At 39.8% G+C, this 17,494-nt stretch overlaps 2 protein-coding genes across 3 annotated transcripts in view; both read left to right on the top strand.

The window, feature by feature from the left end:
* nsl1 (NSL1 component of MIS12 kinetochore complex) overlaps positions 1 to 2,046 on the top strand; it is a 5,183-nt gene extending 3,137 nt beyond the window's left edge. For both annotated transcript variants that reach the window (XM_005732698.1, XM_005732699.1), the window contains exons 5-6: positions 933 to 1,000; positions 1,094 to 2,046. In XM_005732698.1, coding sequence (XP_005732755.1) covers positions 933 to 1,000; positions 1,094 to 1,351 — 326 coding nt within the window. In that variant the 3' untranslated portion in view covers positions 1,352 to 2,046. The remainder of the gene's footprint in view (positions 1 to 932; positions 1,001 to 1,093) is intronic.
* Positions 2,047 to 2,738: 692 nt separating this feature from the next.
* Positions 2,739 to 5,007, top strand: batf3 (basic leucine zipper transcription factor, ATF-like 3). The gene is made up of 4 exons (XM_005732700.1): positions 2,739 to 2,919; positions 3,259 to 3,363; positions 4,343 to 4,387; positions 4,564 to 5,007. The coding sequence occupies exons 1-4, from the start codon at positions 2,845 to 2,847 to the stop codon at positions 4,705 to 4,707; spliced, it is 369 nt and encodes a 122-aa protein (XP_005732757.1). The 5' UTR covers positions 2,739 to 2,844; the 3' UTR covers positions 4,708 to 5,007.
* The last annotated feature ends 12,487 nt before the right edge of the window (positions 5,008 to 17,494 follow it).

Below are 17,494 nucleotides of genomic sequence, written 5' to 3' on the forward strand. Positions count from 1 at the left end.
TATATATATATATTGCCACTTTAAATGGTAAATGCACAGAATTTTCTACCTTATTTTGCCACTCAAAATGTTTTATCAGTCATACATATATAAGGTATCACTCATTTACACACTTTCACTTTTTCCTACGTGTTAGTGCATTTTATCATTCTGTGAAACTTGAGATTCAGTATATTTCCCATTGATTCTTGGAGATGAAGACTGGAGCCTTCCAATTAGTACATGACCTGCTCTACTTCTTGAGCCACAGCCGCCGAATCAATCGCTTTAAAATAAATTTGAATCAACATTAGCTTGAAAACGATAAATGATGCTTGAGGAGCAAATGGCTCAAGCAGATATGTTTATATGGTGTATAAATAGATGAGTTCTTCCACCAGTTTACTTTTAATCATTAGTTGTTATTCATCAATGGCTGCCTTCCACAGTGTGTCCTGTCTTCTTACCTTCACCCCCAACCAGTCGCAGCAGATGGCCACCTCTCCCTGAGCCTCGTTTTGCTGGCAGTTTCTTCTTGTTAAAAGGGAGTTTTTCCTTCCCACTGTCACTAAGTGCTTACTTGTAGGTGGTTGTTTGATTGTTGGGTTTTCTCTGTATTATTGTAGGGTCTTTAACTCGAGGTAACTGTTGTTTCGATCCAGTCCTATATAAATAAAACCGCAGTATTTGTCCAGATATAGTCACTGTTTCCTTACAAATTTTATACCAGACAGTATTCCCTTCTGCACACGCCTAGAGTAAGTTTAGTTTCAGTATTTCCAATGATTCTGTGACTATTTTGTGATATTCTTTGTGTTAAATCAGTGTGGACAGTTCTTTTTATTTTGCAGCAAATCTCCACAATGCCTAAGCAGACAGACAAGACTAACTGTAGACACAGCTGACGTGCAGTTTACCCTCGATAACAGAGCCGTTCTTGTGTGTTTTACCAGAGAACATCATGAATGATTTGACAGCAGCCGCTCCTAGTGTGGTAAAGCAGGCCATCCAGGTCATAAAGGTAACACACTGAAAGCTCTTAGCAAGTTGTCCTTCATGTATAGAGTCACACCTTCATGTATGGAGTCATTACTCACATATTTTTTTTCTACAGTCAATCAACACTCTGCAAACACAAGTTGAGGGCCTATGCGAAATCCTCAAAATGAAACCCAGCCAAGCCTCTCTGGAGATACACAGAGAAGTGTTTGGTTTTAATGACCAATCAGAGGCTCCTTTTCCTCCTGCGAAAAGAGCCATGGGAAACAAGCAACCAATCAAGAGAGCTGTAGAGGAAGCAGCAGCCGCAGAGGGCTATGTGCCCCAAGCCAAGAAACCAGAGTGCTGCGTGGGAGAGGACAAGCTCGAGTGACACTTCAAGAAACATTAAACCAGTGTGAAATTCCCAAACACTGCAGTTCCTCTAATGGCCACTTGGCTGATCCCAAGAGCCAGCACATCCATAGACTCCCACATTAAAATGTCTAACTTTACAGCGGAAATAAATGTGCTTTACAAGCTGCTACAAAAATGTTTTGCTCTCTGTAATCTGCTCCACCCTCTTTAACAATTGTACAAGGTTTAGCTTTATGATCTGGTCTGTGTCCAAACTTAGCCAAAAACCTTTCACTGCTCTCTCTGTCAGCACTTCACCAGCACTGTGGTGGCCAAAATAGCAACACTGGGGCCTTAAAATATACCAGATTGTGTCAAAGTGGATACATCCCCTTTTTAATATCCAGTCTGTGGCTGAAATTAATAAGTGTAAACATGATCATTCTTTTCCATGAAGCCAAACAGAAGTTTCAGTTCCATGTGTGGGCGGCAACAGAGATACTGTTTGGCAAGTCAAAGCACAAATAAAAATACCTCAAACTGGCTGATTTGTTTGTCCACTTGCAAGGACTAAAGTAGCATCAGAGGTTTAATCTTGTGGAGTTACGTGCAGCATGTTTTTGCATATTATCTCAACTTGATCAGCATCAGATTTGTTCATTTGTTAGTCTAAATTGATTTTTGTAAAGGAAAAACTGATTAGTGTTGAATCAAATGAAATCATTTATGTCATTTCTGTTATCTTGTGCATGATGTGTATATAATACAATTCCAGGGGCTTTGCTTGTACTTCTTTCTCATATTGGTCACTTTGTGGTCACTTTAATCCACTTTAAAGAGCTTCATAAACCTTAAATTTATGGTTAAAACTCCGTAAAAGCTGTCGGCTTAGTTAAATATATTGTTATGTCACAACTCTTTAAATCCCTTTTCTGTTTTTCAAAACTTTAACTGAGAGAAACTGTAAGTAGTGGATTTATAGTTGTCACCTGCAGAATATGGGAATGATCTGAGCGCACAGTAAAAACAGAAACTTTAAAACATGTTTATGAATGGAAGAAGTGTGTATTTTAATGCACAACATTTCATTCTGTAAATCTAACCAAATAGTTTTGGTGCATAAATCTAATGTGTGAGTGTAAACAGTAGCTGAACCCTAACCTCCAGGGTGAAAGTCCTGCGTCTCACCAGTTTGTTGTTTTTAAATAGAATCTGCTTCGTCTGTTGATTATCTCAGTTGGCTGTCTGGTAGTCCTGAAGACAGACTTCTTCCATATGCTAAATACAGGTTAACCATGGGGCCCCACAAGTCACGTGACTTACATTAACTGTGCTCGCCACTTCTTTAAAAAAGGCAGCGAAATTGAAAAGTAAGCTGAAGTGAAACTCGAGCTAGCTTTCTACCCGGTGTGTTTGAACTTGACTGGACTCAGTGCCCAGCACACACACACACACCTATCAGTCTCCTGACAGAACCAGTGTTAAGAACACCCTCGTCTTTCCTTTTAGGTTTTGATTTTAAAGCCTGTGATGTCAGTCTCTGGTTTTTCATGCCAGTCTCAACAGAATAACATCAGCACCAACCAGCTCTGTGAAGAATGGGAGGTAAGAAAGATCACGTCATCGTGTTTTTTCTTAACACGTGTACATTTAGGTTCGTTTTTTTACTGTTTACCTTCCTATTAATCCACGGGGAGGTCAAGGGTCAAGAGGTTTTAAAGATGGTTTAAAACATCATCTTGTGTATATAGGCTGATATCGCTATGGTCGCCCTCGGTGCTTCACATGGAGGTTGTGTGAGAAATAGGCAGATATGTGATGTAACGCTGCCAGTGTCCTCACATGAATCTGCACAAACAAACTCTGGTTAAGCAGTAAAAAACGAGACGTAAAATATCACAATTGTAGAACGTGTCAACGGATTATAGTGTTTGTTTGTGTCAGTGTTCGGAGGATGAGGGGCGGAGGATGAAGAGGAGAGAGAAGAACAGAGTTGCAGCTCAGAAGAGCCGCAAAAGACAAACTCAGAGAGCCGACCTGCTGCACGAGGTGGGTGAACGTATTTCTGCTGATCAGATTCTGATATATGCATTAAGTCGGTGTGTCAAACATATGGCACTTGGGCCCAAAGTGGCCCACCAAAAGGTCTATTTTTGGGCTCTTAACAGGTTTGCAAAATGTTGCAAATATTTTTTGCACTGTATTTTTTTTCCTCCATGAAGGTTTATTTTGCAAGTCACTGAGAACAGATTGTGTCTTTGAGACTGGTTGTCTGAGACGTTAATTTCATCACAGCCAGATGACCGCCCGCTCACCTTTACAGACTTGTTACTGACCATAACACATCGGCTAAAGTGAGGTGGTTAAACCAACGACCATGCCAACACGTTTCTTTGATTTACAACTGGAGTGTTTCTGGCTGGCTGTTTTGTTTCTCAAACTGTTTTAGGTTTTACTACAGTAAAGATCAAATTGGGCTGTATGTGGCTGATAAACTAGAGTGAGTATTTTGACAGGTCCTTTCTTGCTTGAAGCTGCTGGTTTAAAGCAAACTGTCAGTTAAAGAGCAACTAGCATTTACATGTGGACCACCGGGATAAAAATATGAAGTGAAATTGAGTTAATTAATATTACTTTTATAACTTTTTTAAAAAAATTTATTAATAAAAAAAAAAGTGATGCGTGTCTCCTGACTGTTTGTTGGCTTTTGAAATAGGGCAAGGAGAGTGCTCTCTGATTTCTCTGTCTCCATATTCTCAAATCCAGAGATGACTGAGTGCTTACAAGCTGGGACTGCAGCAATAAAAATCCCATTGTGCATTTATGCAATGAATGTGTGGCAGCCACATTTATGTGTCTATGCAAAATCACATTTCCAAAGTTACAATCCCAATCAAAATACCCCAAAGATGAAATGTTCAGTCTAGCTTTTGTTTTCAAATAAATAAATTTTTTTAATTCATATGAAAGCTTTTGTTTTTTAATGTAACATGTATTTCCCACATTGTTTCCCCCTCTTCACCTCCAGGCCTGTGAGCTGCTAGAGCAGAGGAACAGGAAGTTGAGGAGAGAGGTAAACACACTGCTAATTCTGTCTCTGTTCGTCTTTTACAGACAATTTTATTTTATACAAACAGCAGCAAGTCCTGTTTGTATGAAATGCATAAAACACAGCAGAAATGAAAGCAAATAGTTCTGGTGTACCTCCATTGCTTTTACACAGCAGTAACAGAGTGAATTCATCTCCAGGTGGATTCTCTGTCAGAGGAGCAGCACCTGCTGACCGAAGCTCTTAGAGCCCACGAGCCCTTCTGTCCCATCATGCACTGCTCCTTTGCCTCCTCCACCTCTTCCACCCTGCAGCCCGAGAACATGGCAGCCCGTTCTGTTTGAGGCAGGGAACAAAGTTTCTGAAGACGAGTTAAACTTCTGAATGTATCTGAGAGTTGGTGTCTCTGTAATGCTGCAGTGAACCTCTAGAAAGCGCTGTTCACCACGCTTACACACAGTGACGATGCAACAGGTTCGAGCTGCTGCTGATCTGAAATCCAGGTGAAGAGCGTCCTCTGGTGGTGCTGTTATAGAGCTAATCATGTTACTGAGAGCAGACCTGAGCTGCAGCAAATACGAAGCTATCAGTCGAAAAGCAACGTCAGTGTAATATTGTTATCTTTGTTGTGATCCGAATAAAATACTGACTCATTCGTATGTGGACATATGTTTAACAAAAAGGATCTGGTTATACATTTTCACTGTTCCTAAATGATGAAAGATGGGCCATTACTATTATCTCCTTCTTCTTCTCATAGAAGCTAGTCTGAAGCCTTTGCTCATAAAACAACATTAGTTTAATCAGGGATAGGGATTGAAAGAAATTACACATTAAATAGCCACTTTATTAGGTACACCTCACTAGCACAAGACTGGACCCTATTTTAACCCACAGAGCTGCTATAATTCTTCATAGCGTAGCGTAGCTTCAGCGAGGTGCTGGAAAGTTGATGTGATAGCCTCACACAGGTCCTGCACATCCGTGATGAGAATCTCTTGTTTCATGACATTCCAAAGATGCTCTATTGGATTGACATCTGGTAACTGTGGACGTCATCATGTATAGCGAACTCCCTGTCATGTTTTAGAAACCCGGTGGACATCATTTGAGTTTTGTGACAGGGTGTGTTATCCTGCTAGATCACGACACACCCAACTCATCAATAATCACTGCTCAGGCTGTTTAAACATTGCTCATTTGGTACTAAGGGGCCCAAAGTGTGCTATGGAAATATCTCCAACACCAGCAGCAGCCTGAACTGCTGTTACAACGCTAGATGGATCCATGCTTTATGTTGTTTTCACCAAATGCTTATTCTACAATACAATACCAGCCCAGTGAGCCAGTGTGAACGGTAGCCTCAGTTTCCCGTTCTTAGCTGACAGGAGTGGTAGCTGGTGTGGCCTTCTGCTGCTGGAGCACATTTGCTTCAAGATTGGACCTGTTGCGCATTCAGATATTGCCTTCTTTGGTTGTAATGAGTAATTATTTGAGTTCCTGTTTCTTTCCTGTCTGCTCAAAGCAGTCTGCCATTCCCCTAAGACCTCTGACATCAACAAGGCATTTTTGCCCAGAGGACTGCATATTTTCTCTTGTTCAGACCATCCTCTGTGAACCTTAGAAATGGCCTTAGAAAAATCCCAGCAGATCAGCAGTTTCTGTAATGTCCAGACCAGCCTATCTGGCACTAACAACCATACTGAGTGCAATGTAGTGTAAATCAGATTTCTTTCCTCCTCCGATGCTTGGCTTGAACTTCAGCAGGTTTTTCTGACTGTGTCTACATGGTGTGGCAATACAGTTTCCTAAAGCACAAGACATATTAAAAAACCCCGTTAATAACCCGTTTATTAACTTTAATTCAGAGACAGACAGTTTCTGTGAGAATGCTTCTTCCAGTAGCTGTTTCACTCTGCCAGTGATTAAAAAAAAGTCAAATCTTAAAACCTAATTTTATGATAATCCCTAAAGAAGCTGACACTGAAGTAAAATGTTCCTTTAGCATCATTTTGTGCTGCTATATGCTAATACGCCATGAGCCCTGGTTGAAAGAAAAGCACAGCAATGCACTTTATTTTGCACTTAAGAGACACATGAAATGTTAGCACGTCAAGTACTAAACCCACAGACCACACTTTGAATCAAAGCTTTGTTTTCTAATGCACGGTGGTGCAGCGGTTAGCACACCGTCTCCCCACAACATAAAGGTCCTGGTTTTAAATCTCCTGGTCACATGGGGCCTTTCTGTGTGGAGTTTCCATGTTCTTCCCATGCTTGCCTCTCAAAGTCCCACAGTGACACCACACCAAACAACGAGAACGTTAAAACTGCTCACCGTGAATTGTGTGTGTTTGTGTGGGTCAAAATCACAAAAGGTCAAGCTCACCAGACCTGCATGATGTATGAAAACTGCAAAATCTCTCAATTGTGTCACGGGCTAATTGCGAAGCTAATGCTCACCATCATCAGTTTAAGTAACAGAAACGTCTTTGAGGACATCACATCCTTTTACTTGAAGTCCTGAGGTCATTTTGAGCATATGAATAGAAATCTATAAGTTGGTAAATGCTACCAGTTCTCCATTTTGACCGCAACTGCATCAGAGTTTAAGACAGCACAGTACAGAGCCCACTTCAGTTTTTCTTCCTCCTTCCTTCCTTCCCCCTTCACATGAAGAGGTGAGTGGATCATTTCGACACAGAATATGATGAAGCAAACCACTGGAGACCAACCATTTCGTAGCAAAAGATTTCAGGGAAGCCAAACGGATGCTTTTCTTCCACAAACCTGCTGATGAATTCTTTGAAGACAAAAAGAAACAAAGTGGGAAGGTGAGCTGTTTTCACCGTGTTAGAATTACAGCTGGCAGTAGGCGGCTCCATGGAAAATCAGTCAAAACAACATTAATGATGTCTACATAATGAATAAATTATAATAATATGTATTATTAAAGAGGTGTGATGAACAGTAGGTTTTAAACTTCTTTAAAACTTTAAATCTACTTAGATTCTGGATATTTTTTAACATTGGTGGAATTTTTTAAATAAACACTTAAAGAGATATGTCACTTCACAGCAAAAAGGTCCTGGTCAAATTCACATTTGGGCCTTTCTATGTGAAATTTGCATGTTCTCCCTCTTTCTGAGGAAGTTCTTTCCAAGTACTCCCACTTCCTCCCATAGTATGCTTTCACAGTTTCAGGATTCCCTGAAACTTTCCCTCTAAAATCCATCTAACCACATACAGGTCAAATTTGACCGGGAAAAGCCTCTTTGCACACTTTAAGAGAAGTCATTAATTTTCAGATTAAAAGAATTTATGGTAGTGGGGATAGGCTGCAGCAGGTCAAATTTAACCCATACTCTATGTATAGTGGCAGAAATAATTATTTGATCCCACGTAAAACATGTTATAGTACTTAGTGGAGAAAACCTTGTTGGCAAAGCCAGCGATAAGATGCTTCCAGTAGTTGGCACTGAGGTATGCCTTCAAGACCCTAATGTGCTTCTTCTTTAACCACTCCTTTGTTGCCTTGGTGATATGTTTTGGGTCACTGTCATGCTGGAAAACATGTCCATGACCCATCTTCAGTGTTCTTGCTGAGGGAAGGAGGTTGTGGTCCAAGAATTTACGATACACGCCCCTGTCCATTGATCCCGGTGAAGTTCTGTACCTCTAAAAGATAAACAGCCCCAAAGCATAATGTTTTCACCTTCGTGCTTGGCTGTGGGGATGGTGCTCTTTGGGTCATTCTCACCTTGCGGGGCACTGCAAGACTTCAATCTATCAGATCATTAAAAAACTCCATGTAATTTTGGGCTGATCCCCCCCATTTCTGCATGCGTGGAGCTCCAGACCGAGGGTTATTTTATATCACACCAACAGCTAGCACCTTCTCACTTGCCTTCTTGCTGATGGTCATATTGTCAAATCGAGCCATGTGCGGATCGTCCCTGATGTCCTTTGACGCCTCCTCTGGTCTTGCCCATGGTGATAGACAGGTTGGAATGGAAGAAACTTATTCTGTGGACAGGTGTGCTTTGTACACATAACAAGTTTAGCTCATGAGTATCTGATTTACTGGTTGATTGACTGATTGGAATCTGTGTGTCACATGGGCACACTGCACCTGTGTGAACCAGAATTCTAGCTGTGTCGTAGGGGATCACACACTTATTTCACTAAATGACACAGAAATCAATTTATAACTTCGATGTAATGTGTTTTTTCCTGGAGTTTTGGTTGATATTTTCTCTTTTCATTAAAATAAAACTACCGTAAAAATGAGAGACTGGTCATTTCTGCCAAATTCAGTTGGGATCAAATAATTGCTTCCCCCAGCGTGAAGGTTAAAATATTCGACAAGTGGTTTTAAATTATTTCTAATGTTCATTTTATTGTCCATGTGTCTGAATACTTTGGAAAATGAGGAAGTTTTACCTTTTACAGCCTGAAGAAACGAATCATGTTAAGCTGTTGAATTTAAGAGAAAATATTTTGCAAGGATATTGGAAAAAAAATTCTTAGGACCCAGAAAAAGCTGACCTACCGTACATCCACTCATTAATCTGCTGCAATGTAAACACCACTGGCCAAAAAACAGTACAAAATGTTTTCTAATGAAACACAGATCAACAGTTTCAGGGAAAAAAATTTAAATAAACTTGCACAACTCCCAGTTGCCTTACTGTGCTGAACTCCACCCATCAAGGTCTCCAAGTTACACAAATTAAACCATATTTGGCCTGGCTTCTCCAGTTCCTCAGACATCCTCAGGAAACTGGCAGCACAGACTCTATGAAACTGAGCCAAGACCAACATATAAGTGAACCATTCTCTAAAACAACTCACGGTGCACAATAAGTAAGGAAACGCTGCCCAGGCGGAAACGAATATGTCACTGACTTATTCAGAGGAATCCAGTAGGCAGCCTGCTGAGACAGATAATTAAGCTACAAATATATGTTCAATCACACAGAACAAAGATAAAGGCATTCAGGCACCTACACAGCTGTCAAGTAACACCACACACACAAATATCCACAGAGTTCTGTTGAAATTCTGATACAATCTTTCATTCTGTGTACAGATAAAGAATGATGAGAACAGGGCTGTAGGAAATGTTTTAGAAATGCTGAGATCATAAATCAGATGAAATTCCATAGTAAAATTTCCGTTTTTCAGGAAACGTATACTGTAATGGAAAAGTTTATCCAGTGACAGAGGTGACCGATATTAAATTGCAAACAAACTCTGCATGGGAATAGGATCAAGTGTTTGTTTTAAAGGAGGACATTTACTCAGGAGAGTACAGTTTGAGTCCCATTGTTGCCTTTTAGCTTGACAATGTTTAGACAGTATGATGTTGTACAGTATCCCCACACTAAACTTTTCAAATTCTACCAAATTTATAGCTGTTTGTTTGTATTTGTTAAAGTCCATGTTTTTTAGCCTAGGCGTTGTTATATTTTAAACCAAGTCTCTCACAGACTACAGTTTATTTCCCTTTGTGTTGGTATCCTGCTACAAACTGTGATTGGTTATTCTTGGGACAGCCGTGACCTGATTAACTGATTTTAAAAGATCGAAGTGGCTTCACAAAGAACGACATGATAAAAAAAACAGGAAACCTTCATGGTTAAAAGGTGAAGCCAGTGCAGAAATGCCAAAACTGCAGTTCCAATGGTCACATGAGGCTGTCTCCAAAAGTGAGTCAGTCACCATAGTCTCTCATGTTAAAATGTCCATCTTCAGCTGTGAAACAAACATATCTACAGTGTTTCTATAACTATATGCAATACACTAGGATGTTCGGGCTTGCCAGAAAAAAGCATTGTTGCTGATTACTGACTACTAAGCTTTACTTTTGACAACACAAGTCTTTGAATTATATGAATTGACTGATTTTTAATTATCTGACATATAATTTGGCTCTTTGTGAATGAAAGTCTATTTGGAAAGCTTGCACTTCAGTTTTGTGGGTGAAATGAAAGTTCTTTATTATGTGTCTCTGTGAGCTGCACTCATAAAATAGATGATTATGATACTAAATTACAGCACTACCGTATTTTCCGTACCATAAGGCACAGTGCACCTTATAATCCGGTGCAGCTTATGTATGAATTCTGGTTATACTTACTGTCCTCAAACCAATTTTATGTGATACGCGGCGTTCAAAAAAATGTTTTAGTACGACTTTGGTAAGCTACAAAGCTGCACTGCTTGATGGATTGTCAGAGTAGTCAGGAGCCTCGCGGAGTAATCTGGGTCCAAAACTCCGTCCGCTTCAGGTCCCAAATTCAAATGAACACTGTGCCATCACTGAGAGTTAAAAACTGTCTAAATTGTTTCTAAATTCTTTCTTTAATAAAATGATCAGCGTTGCTGCTTTACCAGGTGTAACAATTAAGTTTCACATTCAGGCAACCACGAAAACAGAATTCATTACATTTAACGGAGTTCACAGTTAGCAGGAAGCTAGCTCGCTAGTTTCCACGTAAACATGATATACCATGTTCTGACTGAGAGATTTCTGAAATAATTAAAACTTACAGCTCTGCTATCACTTTCAACATAAATGAAGACAGATAACTAAACAGCAGTTACTTTTGTAGGGCTGCTGAAGTTGGACTAGCTGGTATATAATGATGTGCCATGTGATCGCTAGCGGCACTGTCACTACCCGATCCGTACCGGAAACCCGATCGGTACCCCACATGCGCGAAAGGTTTCTACTTCCGGTCGTAGCGTTTTACGATAGTTATGGGTCAGAGTATCTGTTAAGATGTTAAGAATAACAAGTATATCTTAAAATGTTTGCAATAATGAAGCATTTCAGTACAATGTAGACAAAAACAAACAATAAAAAGAAAGTTACGGATCAGGACTCTCCGATCCTTACTGTGTAAAGTCTGACCGTACAAATCGGGTCTACCCGAGCCGTACCGCGCATGTGCAGATGTTTTCTTCTTCTTCTGTTCGTTTAATGGCAGTTTACTCCCCAGTGTACGAGGATACCGCCACCTGCTGACCGAGCGAATAAACCCTATTATAAACTGAATTAGCGTCATTACAAACCTGTGTTAAATCAGATTTAGCGATAGTCGAGTGTGCTTATGCTTGTCTGTGAGGAGAGGATTGTTGGAATAGTGATGATGATGTCCGCTATCACTGTCAATTGTCAGTAAACACGTGAATCTACACGTGAGATATTACAAAGTCTGCATTATTAACTCTGTAATTAGGCGCCATTCTTCTTATTTTACGGCGCTGTTGCTCAATCAGGAGACGCTCTCTGTTGAGGAGAAAAGCATGAATTTCTTTGTATACGGATTATACATTGTTTAAATGTCCCGGGCAGTCAAAAAGGAGGCAGAGCTGTTGAGAAATGCTAGGAGCTAACTGGGCGCTAACCGTATCATTCAAATATATTGAATGTCGCAATGTTGGCAAAGAGAGGAAGTGACATAAGATTTGCGCATGCGGGGTACCGATCGGGTTTCCGGTACGGATCGGGTAGTGACAAGCACAGCTATGTTAGCACAACATAAACACAGTGAAGCTGGAAGATGAATGCTAACGTTTTTTCCACTAGGGTGGAAACCCAAGGGTTCCCGATGGTTAGGGACAAATGCAATCGCATGGCAGGATGCTATAAACGGACCAAACTTCAGTCAGGAGAACAACTGAGGTAATGTATCCACAATACGAGGTTAGTCATTCATATACTGCAACAACACGGGAACAGAGCAGCTGCGAAAGAATTCAACATTAATGAATCAATGGTACGGATGTAGAGGAAGCAAGAGTTGAGTAAAGTTTTCATTTAATGCGCCTTATAATCCGGTGTGTCTTATGCATGAAAACAGACGTATTCATCAATAGTGCGCCTTAAAATCTTGTGCGCCTCATGGTCCGAAAAATTCAGTAAGCTAATGGGTGACCTCAGTGACCATAGCTCAAAAGTTCCTAGGCGAATTATAAAATGTATTCATAAATGTTAATGAGATCAAATTAAATCAAATTACAACTTCTCTGTCTTTTTTAAAGTCGACTTACACCATAACGTTTCTAGCAATTACTCAGTTGCATAATTCAGGGATAGAAAGGGAGATCATGAACATATTATAAATTTAAAATGATTTATTTTATCAGTTTATTGGTGACCATCTATTTAATAAAGCTTTCACTAGATTTATTATGAGACATTAAAATAAAGTGCTAACTTGCTGAGTGGTGGGGGTGCATGAAATAGCATTGGAGTAATTCCAGTTTCCTTTAGAAACTTCTCAAAAACTGATGGAAAGCTGAGGGAAAATAGAAATATAAAATAAAAAAAAAATAAAAATAAAAATGTTATCTCACACACAGACACAATGCACCCACATGCTGACATAAAAATTCCATTCACCTCCAACGCATCTACACAGACACACACACACACACACACACACACACACTTCTGCTGAAATATGAACTGCATTCTCAGTAAGTTCCCTAGAAGAGTAGTGGTTGTGCCAATGGACAGATCATCTGTTTTTGCAGTAGTTTAAGTGTCTAAGGTTTTGGTCTGCAACTCACAAATAGATTAAATTTAGTGCAAGCAGCACTAAATAATTATAAACACTTTGAAAGCTTTTTGAATGCCTTTTTCATCACACAGTTCACTCAAATCCTCTTTTAACTCTGGAATTATAAGTGAGGGCTTGTTTTGCTGCTTCTAGCAACGTGTTTACAAAGCCAAAGCAAAATGGTGTCTCTGTCTTTGCACTGGAACCTCTTGCACTTTAATGCAATGTTAACCTTCCACGTAAAGGCCATCACAGACAGGTGCTCTCATTTTTTATATGCGGTATTTCCATTTTTTTTTTTTTTTTTACAGGTCTGATGCTGGACGTCATTGACACCATGCTTCCTGTAACTACCTGAGCAACTACAGTGGATTCATGTGCCGTTGAGCACAAAAGAGTCTTTCCCAATTTTTTCCAGGAAGGTTATACCATTCGTTCCAACATTATTTAGAGAGATAGCAAATTAAAAACAATACATCCTACAACCAGTCATGTAATGTAATAGCCACATGTCCCTTCAGGCATCATCTTTTTGAACACCACAGTCAAACTGTATATTGTAATACTACTGCTTTCAGAGGTAAACTTTATTGGATTTCAGTAGTTTTTTTGGTTTTTAAACTGTTCCCAGCGCATTCGCCCACAACTTGACTTGGTTCCCTCACAAATAAATAAGGTCAGTTCGAGTTGATTTGACACATCTCGGAAATTAATGCTACATGCCTGCAATGTTAAATTAGCCTTGGGGTGAAGACTGAAACAAACATGTGAACAATCCACTCTGTAGCTGTTTGTTTACTAGGAACAGGAATGTAGAACCACCCTTCGTAACAAGAATCTGAGTAAGTAAGTAATACATTTCTGTGTAATTTTATCTTATTATTTCATCTGTGTAATTTCATATCTTTTTCTCTCACATTTCAGTGAGGGGGGGGGGGGATTTTGGCCCTCCCTTCTTGATAATATTGCGTCAGTTCATTGAGGACTACAAGCATTTATTTGTACGCGGCATTTCAATCAGTTCAAGATGTGGACTTTGCCTGGGCCATTGCCAAATCAGACCGTTTATCTACACTCTCCTTCTGTATTTTGACAAATAAAGAGATAATGACACAGGTTGTAATTTTTAAAACCTCATAATGACCAATATTTTTTGTGCTGTTAAATCAAACCTTATAAGAGGATGTGCTGTGTTTTTACCATGTCTGTAATGCTGAGCATCCTGTAGGTTTCAAAACGTGGAGAAACTAAGACAAAATACACAATCAAAGCTGTTGAAACTGGTTTTGACACCAGGGTGACTATATTAATTAAATCAAATGTTTTGACAGGATACTCCTACATTAATAATGCAATACATTCCAGTGTTACCAAATCATTTCCCAGATGTTAGCGGATACTTACCCAGACAGATTCTTTGAAAAATGGAGCCCTTTGGATGCCAGATTTTCCTCATATTTCACACTCATCTTTCTCGTATTCTGTTAATGCGTCAGTAGCTAAGTAAGCAGCTGTGATGATTAGAACAGCGAATGCACTGAATGTAGTTTCGTTAACCGTGAACTGCTCCCTTAATGACCTTTTAGTCTTCATTGGACCTTTTGACCACACAGGGTGACATTGGTTAGAGATTATGACACTGCTGTTTCATCAGTTGTCTTTCCTCTGCTTGTCACTGAATTGCCTCAGTTTCCCTCTCATTTAAGCAAGTGACCAACCATCCTTCCTCTCCATTACAACCCCCCTTCTTCCTGCCTGTGTGTACTTTGGCTCCATATTAGCCAACAACTCATTGGACACACTCAAGACAAACAACCAGCAGTTGAGACCACAGGCAGCAATACGTGTTTGCCAGTGAAACAACCAACTATGATCAAACATAGAGGTAGAAACTGAGTTCGCCCTCTGGAATGACTTAACATGATGTCACCTTTTGACCCCAAAAAGACCCAAGGATAAACTGTCCTCTGATTTCGCAGCACTCAGGGTGTGTCAAAGCATGCACTTCCCACTTCTACTTCCGCTTGAAATTTGAGAAACAAAGTTACTTTTTAAAAAGAAAAAAAAAAGAATTTAAAGGGAAACAACCCATAAAGGATGTTAATTTGTGTTTCAGTTATTTTTGAGTTAAGTTAAGTTACAGATTGATTGCTGTTGAAAATATAAAACTTTATTTCAGCAGCTTATTTTTTTAAACTTAATTATTTATTATTAATGAATTCAAAATGACATTAAACTGAGCAATGAAGCAGAACAGTTCTCATCAGGTTGAAAACATCAGCCATTTTCACTTCTTGTAAATAAACTTTTATTTATAGACTAATGTTCAAACAAACTATAATGATTACAGAAGGAAAATATTCTTAAATCTCCAGCATCATTGGTGTCTGACATTTCCTAAAACATGGCCAAACATCACTGTAATCAACAGGTCGCAGGCACTATAGAGCAATGAACTTTAGGATTGGTAGAGGAGGGGAAGTACAAATTCAAACAAACTGATTATTATGTCACATAGTGTCAAATGAATTGAAACAGAGCCAGGGACAAGTAGTTGTCTATTTTTAAAGTCTGTTTAGAATCAGGCTGAAGAACGGACGCACAATTTGTCGTAACTTGTCTCAGAGCACAACTTGGACCCAAACAGATGTGTGCATGCTTATAAAACCATAACACTTACTGTATGTAAGCCACCCTGCCTAATGGTGTTGCCATTAAACTTGTCCCAACAACTTTGTTGACCTGCCAAAAGTAAACATTCCTGCATGGCAACAAGCAACATAAAAACTCAACTTAAAAGTTATGGGCCAGAAATAATGTTATCTGCCACATATTATGCCCTTACACTATAACAGTTTAGCAATGTTTGTTAATTTTGTGATTGTGTGCAATGAGATTGCGGGGCGATCGTGGCTCAAGCGTTGGGAGTTCGCCTTAGTTACCATTACTAACACTTTAATGAGTTTGAAAACTATTGTCATACCAGTGCATAACGACACTCCCCATGCCTGCATACTGTGAAGTAGTGCAATCTTAGTTCCTTTTTAACGAGCGCACAAAAAGATTGACCAAATAGTTGGCACTGTTTTTTTTCTCAAAAGCAAAGGAGAAATCCCATTTGCATTACAAACGCCTTCATGTGAGATGCTGTTCTGCTGATGTATCTCCTCCTGACATTCCCACTGAACCTGTTAATTACAGCCTGCAGCTGAAGAACGCTGAACCTTGGCTCACCTCTGAAAAGATCCCATACGCAGTTTTGAACTTTTTATTGTAGTTTTTTATGACACATGAGTATACCTTAAGCCAATCTGAAGTCATCTCTTTACAAGATGATAATAATGAAACTAAGGTGTTTATACAGATGTGATAAATTGGTCACAGCCCCGTTGTTGTTCATCCCAGCGTTCTAATAAACTGAATAATGAGGAGTGGAGTCCTCTTTTATTCTATTTGTTGCACTCATCATTCACTAGCAAGTACCAAAACCCCACATGTGAATGTTTTATAATAATGAAGCAACAAAGCTTGGAGCCTTATGAAGTATTGGCAGCAGCTCCCTGACTGATACCTTTGACAAAGTGCGCGTGAGAGAGGGTAGGGCATAGAAACAATGAGAAACGTATGTGGGCACAGAGGCATTTATAGACAGGAGTGTTTAGGGTGTGGATTCAATTCTGGACTTAAGATAAATTCTTCTTCTTCCAGTCGCTCCCTTTAGGGGTCTTCCCAACAGATCATCTGCCTCCATCTAACTCTATCCCTATCATCCTCCTCTGTCAAACCAAGTCTTTGCACGTCCTCCTTCACTGCATCCACAAATCCTCCGTGGTCTTCCTCTTTTCCTCCTTCTGTCTGGGAGCTCCATCTGTAAAAAATAAAAAACTACATCCAAAATCCAGGCCTCAATTGTACTCTGCTGCCGGAGCTGGAGAAGTAGTTCCTTTGAAGTCAAAAAAGTTGTCATATCGTATGGTCGGTACATTGTAACGTGATGTAAATGATCTGTCGACAAGTCTGTGCAGTCACGAAAATTGGCAAGCATGCAGACATCCACATGGACCCGGTCTCATCGGTCTCAATGTCTGATGATTCAGAGCCAAGCAGATCCCAGCGGTCTCATGAACAACTCTGAATGTCAGCAGAGACAGGTATCAACAGAAGTGAGTGCCAGTGAACCTGGACTAGATATGACAGATATGATCTGTGAGCTATTTTTTTTACAGGAAATTGTAGGATACATTTCTCTAAAATGTCAACAAGTTGAAAGTCTCTCGTGTTCAAACATCATTTGAGAGCATAAAAACATCAAAAATGGACTAAACGCCAGCCAAGAAATGCCTGAGATGAGCCCACACACAGCACAAGGTTAGAGATTTATATATGGGCGCAAAGTTTGGATTATTTGCAGTGAAAAGATCCTGAACCTGACCTTAATATCCACTGAAATCTTAGGTAACCCAAGACTGATACTACTGATGTCCACATATATCTGGAGGCTGGGACACCACCTGTAGGGCTGCAGTGTACAATAGACTCAAAGAGTGTCGTTATTTCA

Source organism: Pundamilia nyererei, unplaced genomic scaffold (genome assembly GCF_000239375.1).
Source record: "Pundamilia nyererei isolate P.nyererei 1_Seehausen unplaced genomic scaffold, PunNye1.0 scaffold00048, whole genome shotgun sequence".
Lineage (NCBI taxonomy): Eukaryota > Metazoa > Chordata > Actinopteri > Cichliformes > Cichlidae > Pundamilia > Pundamilia nyererei.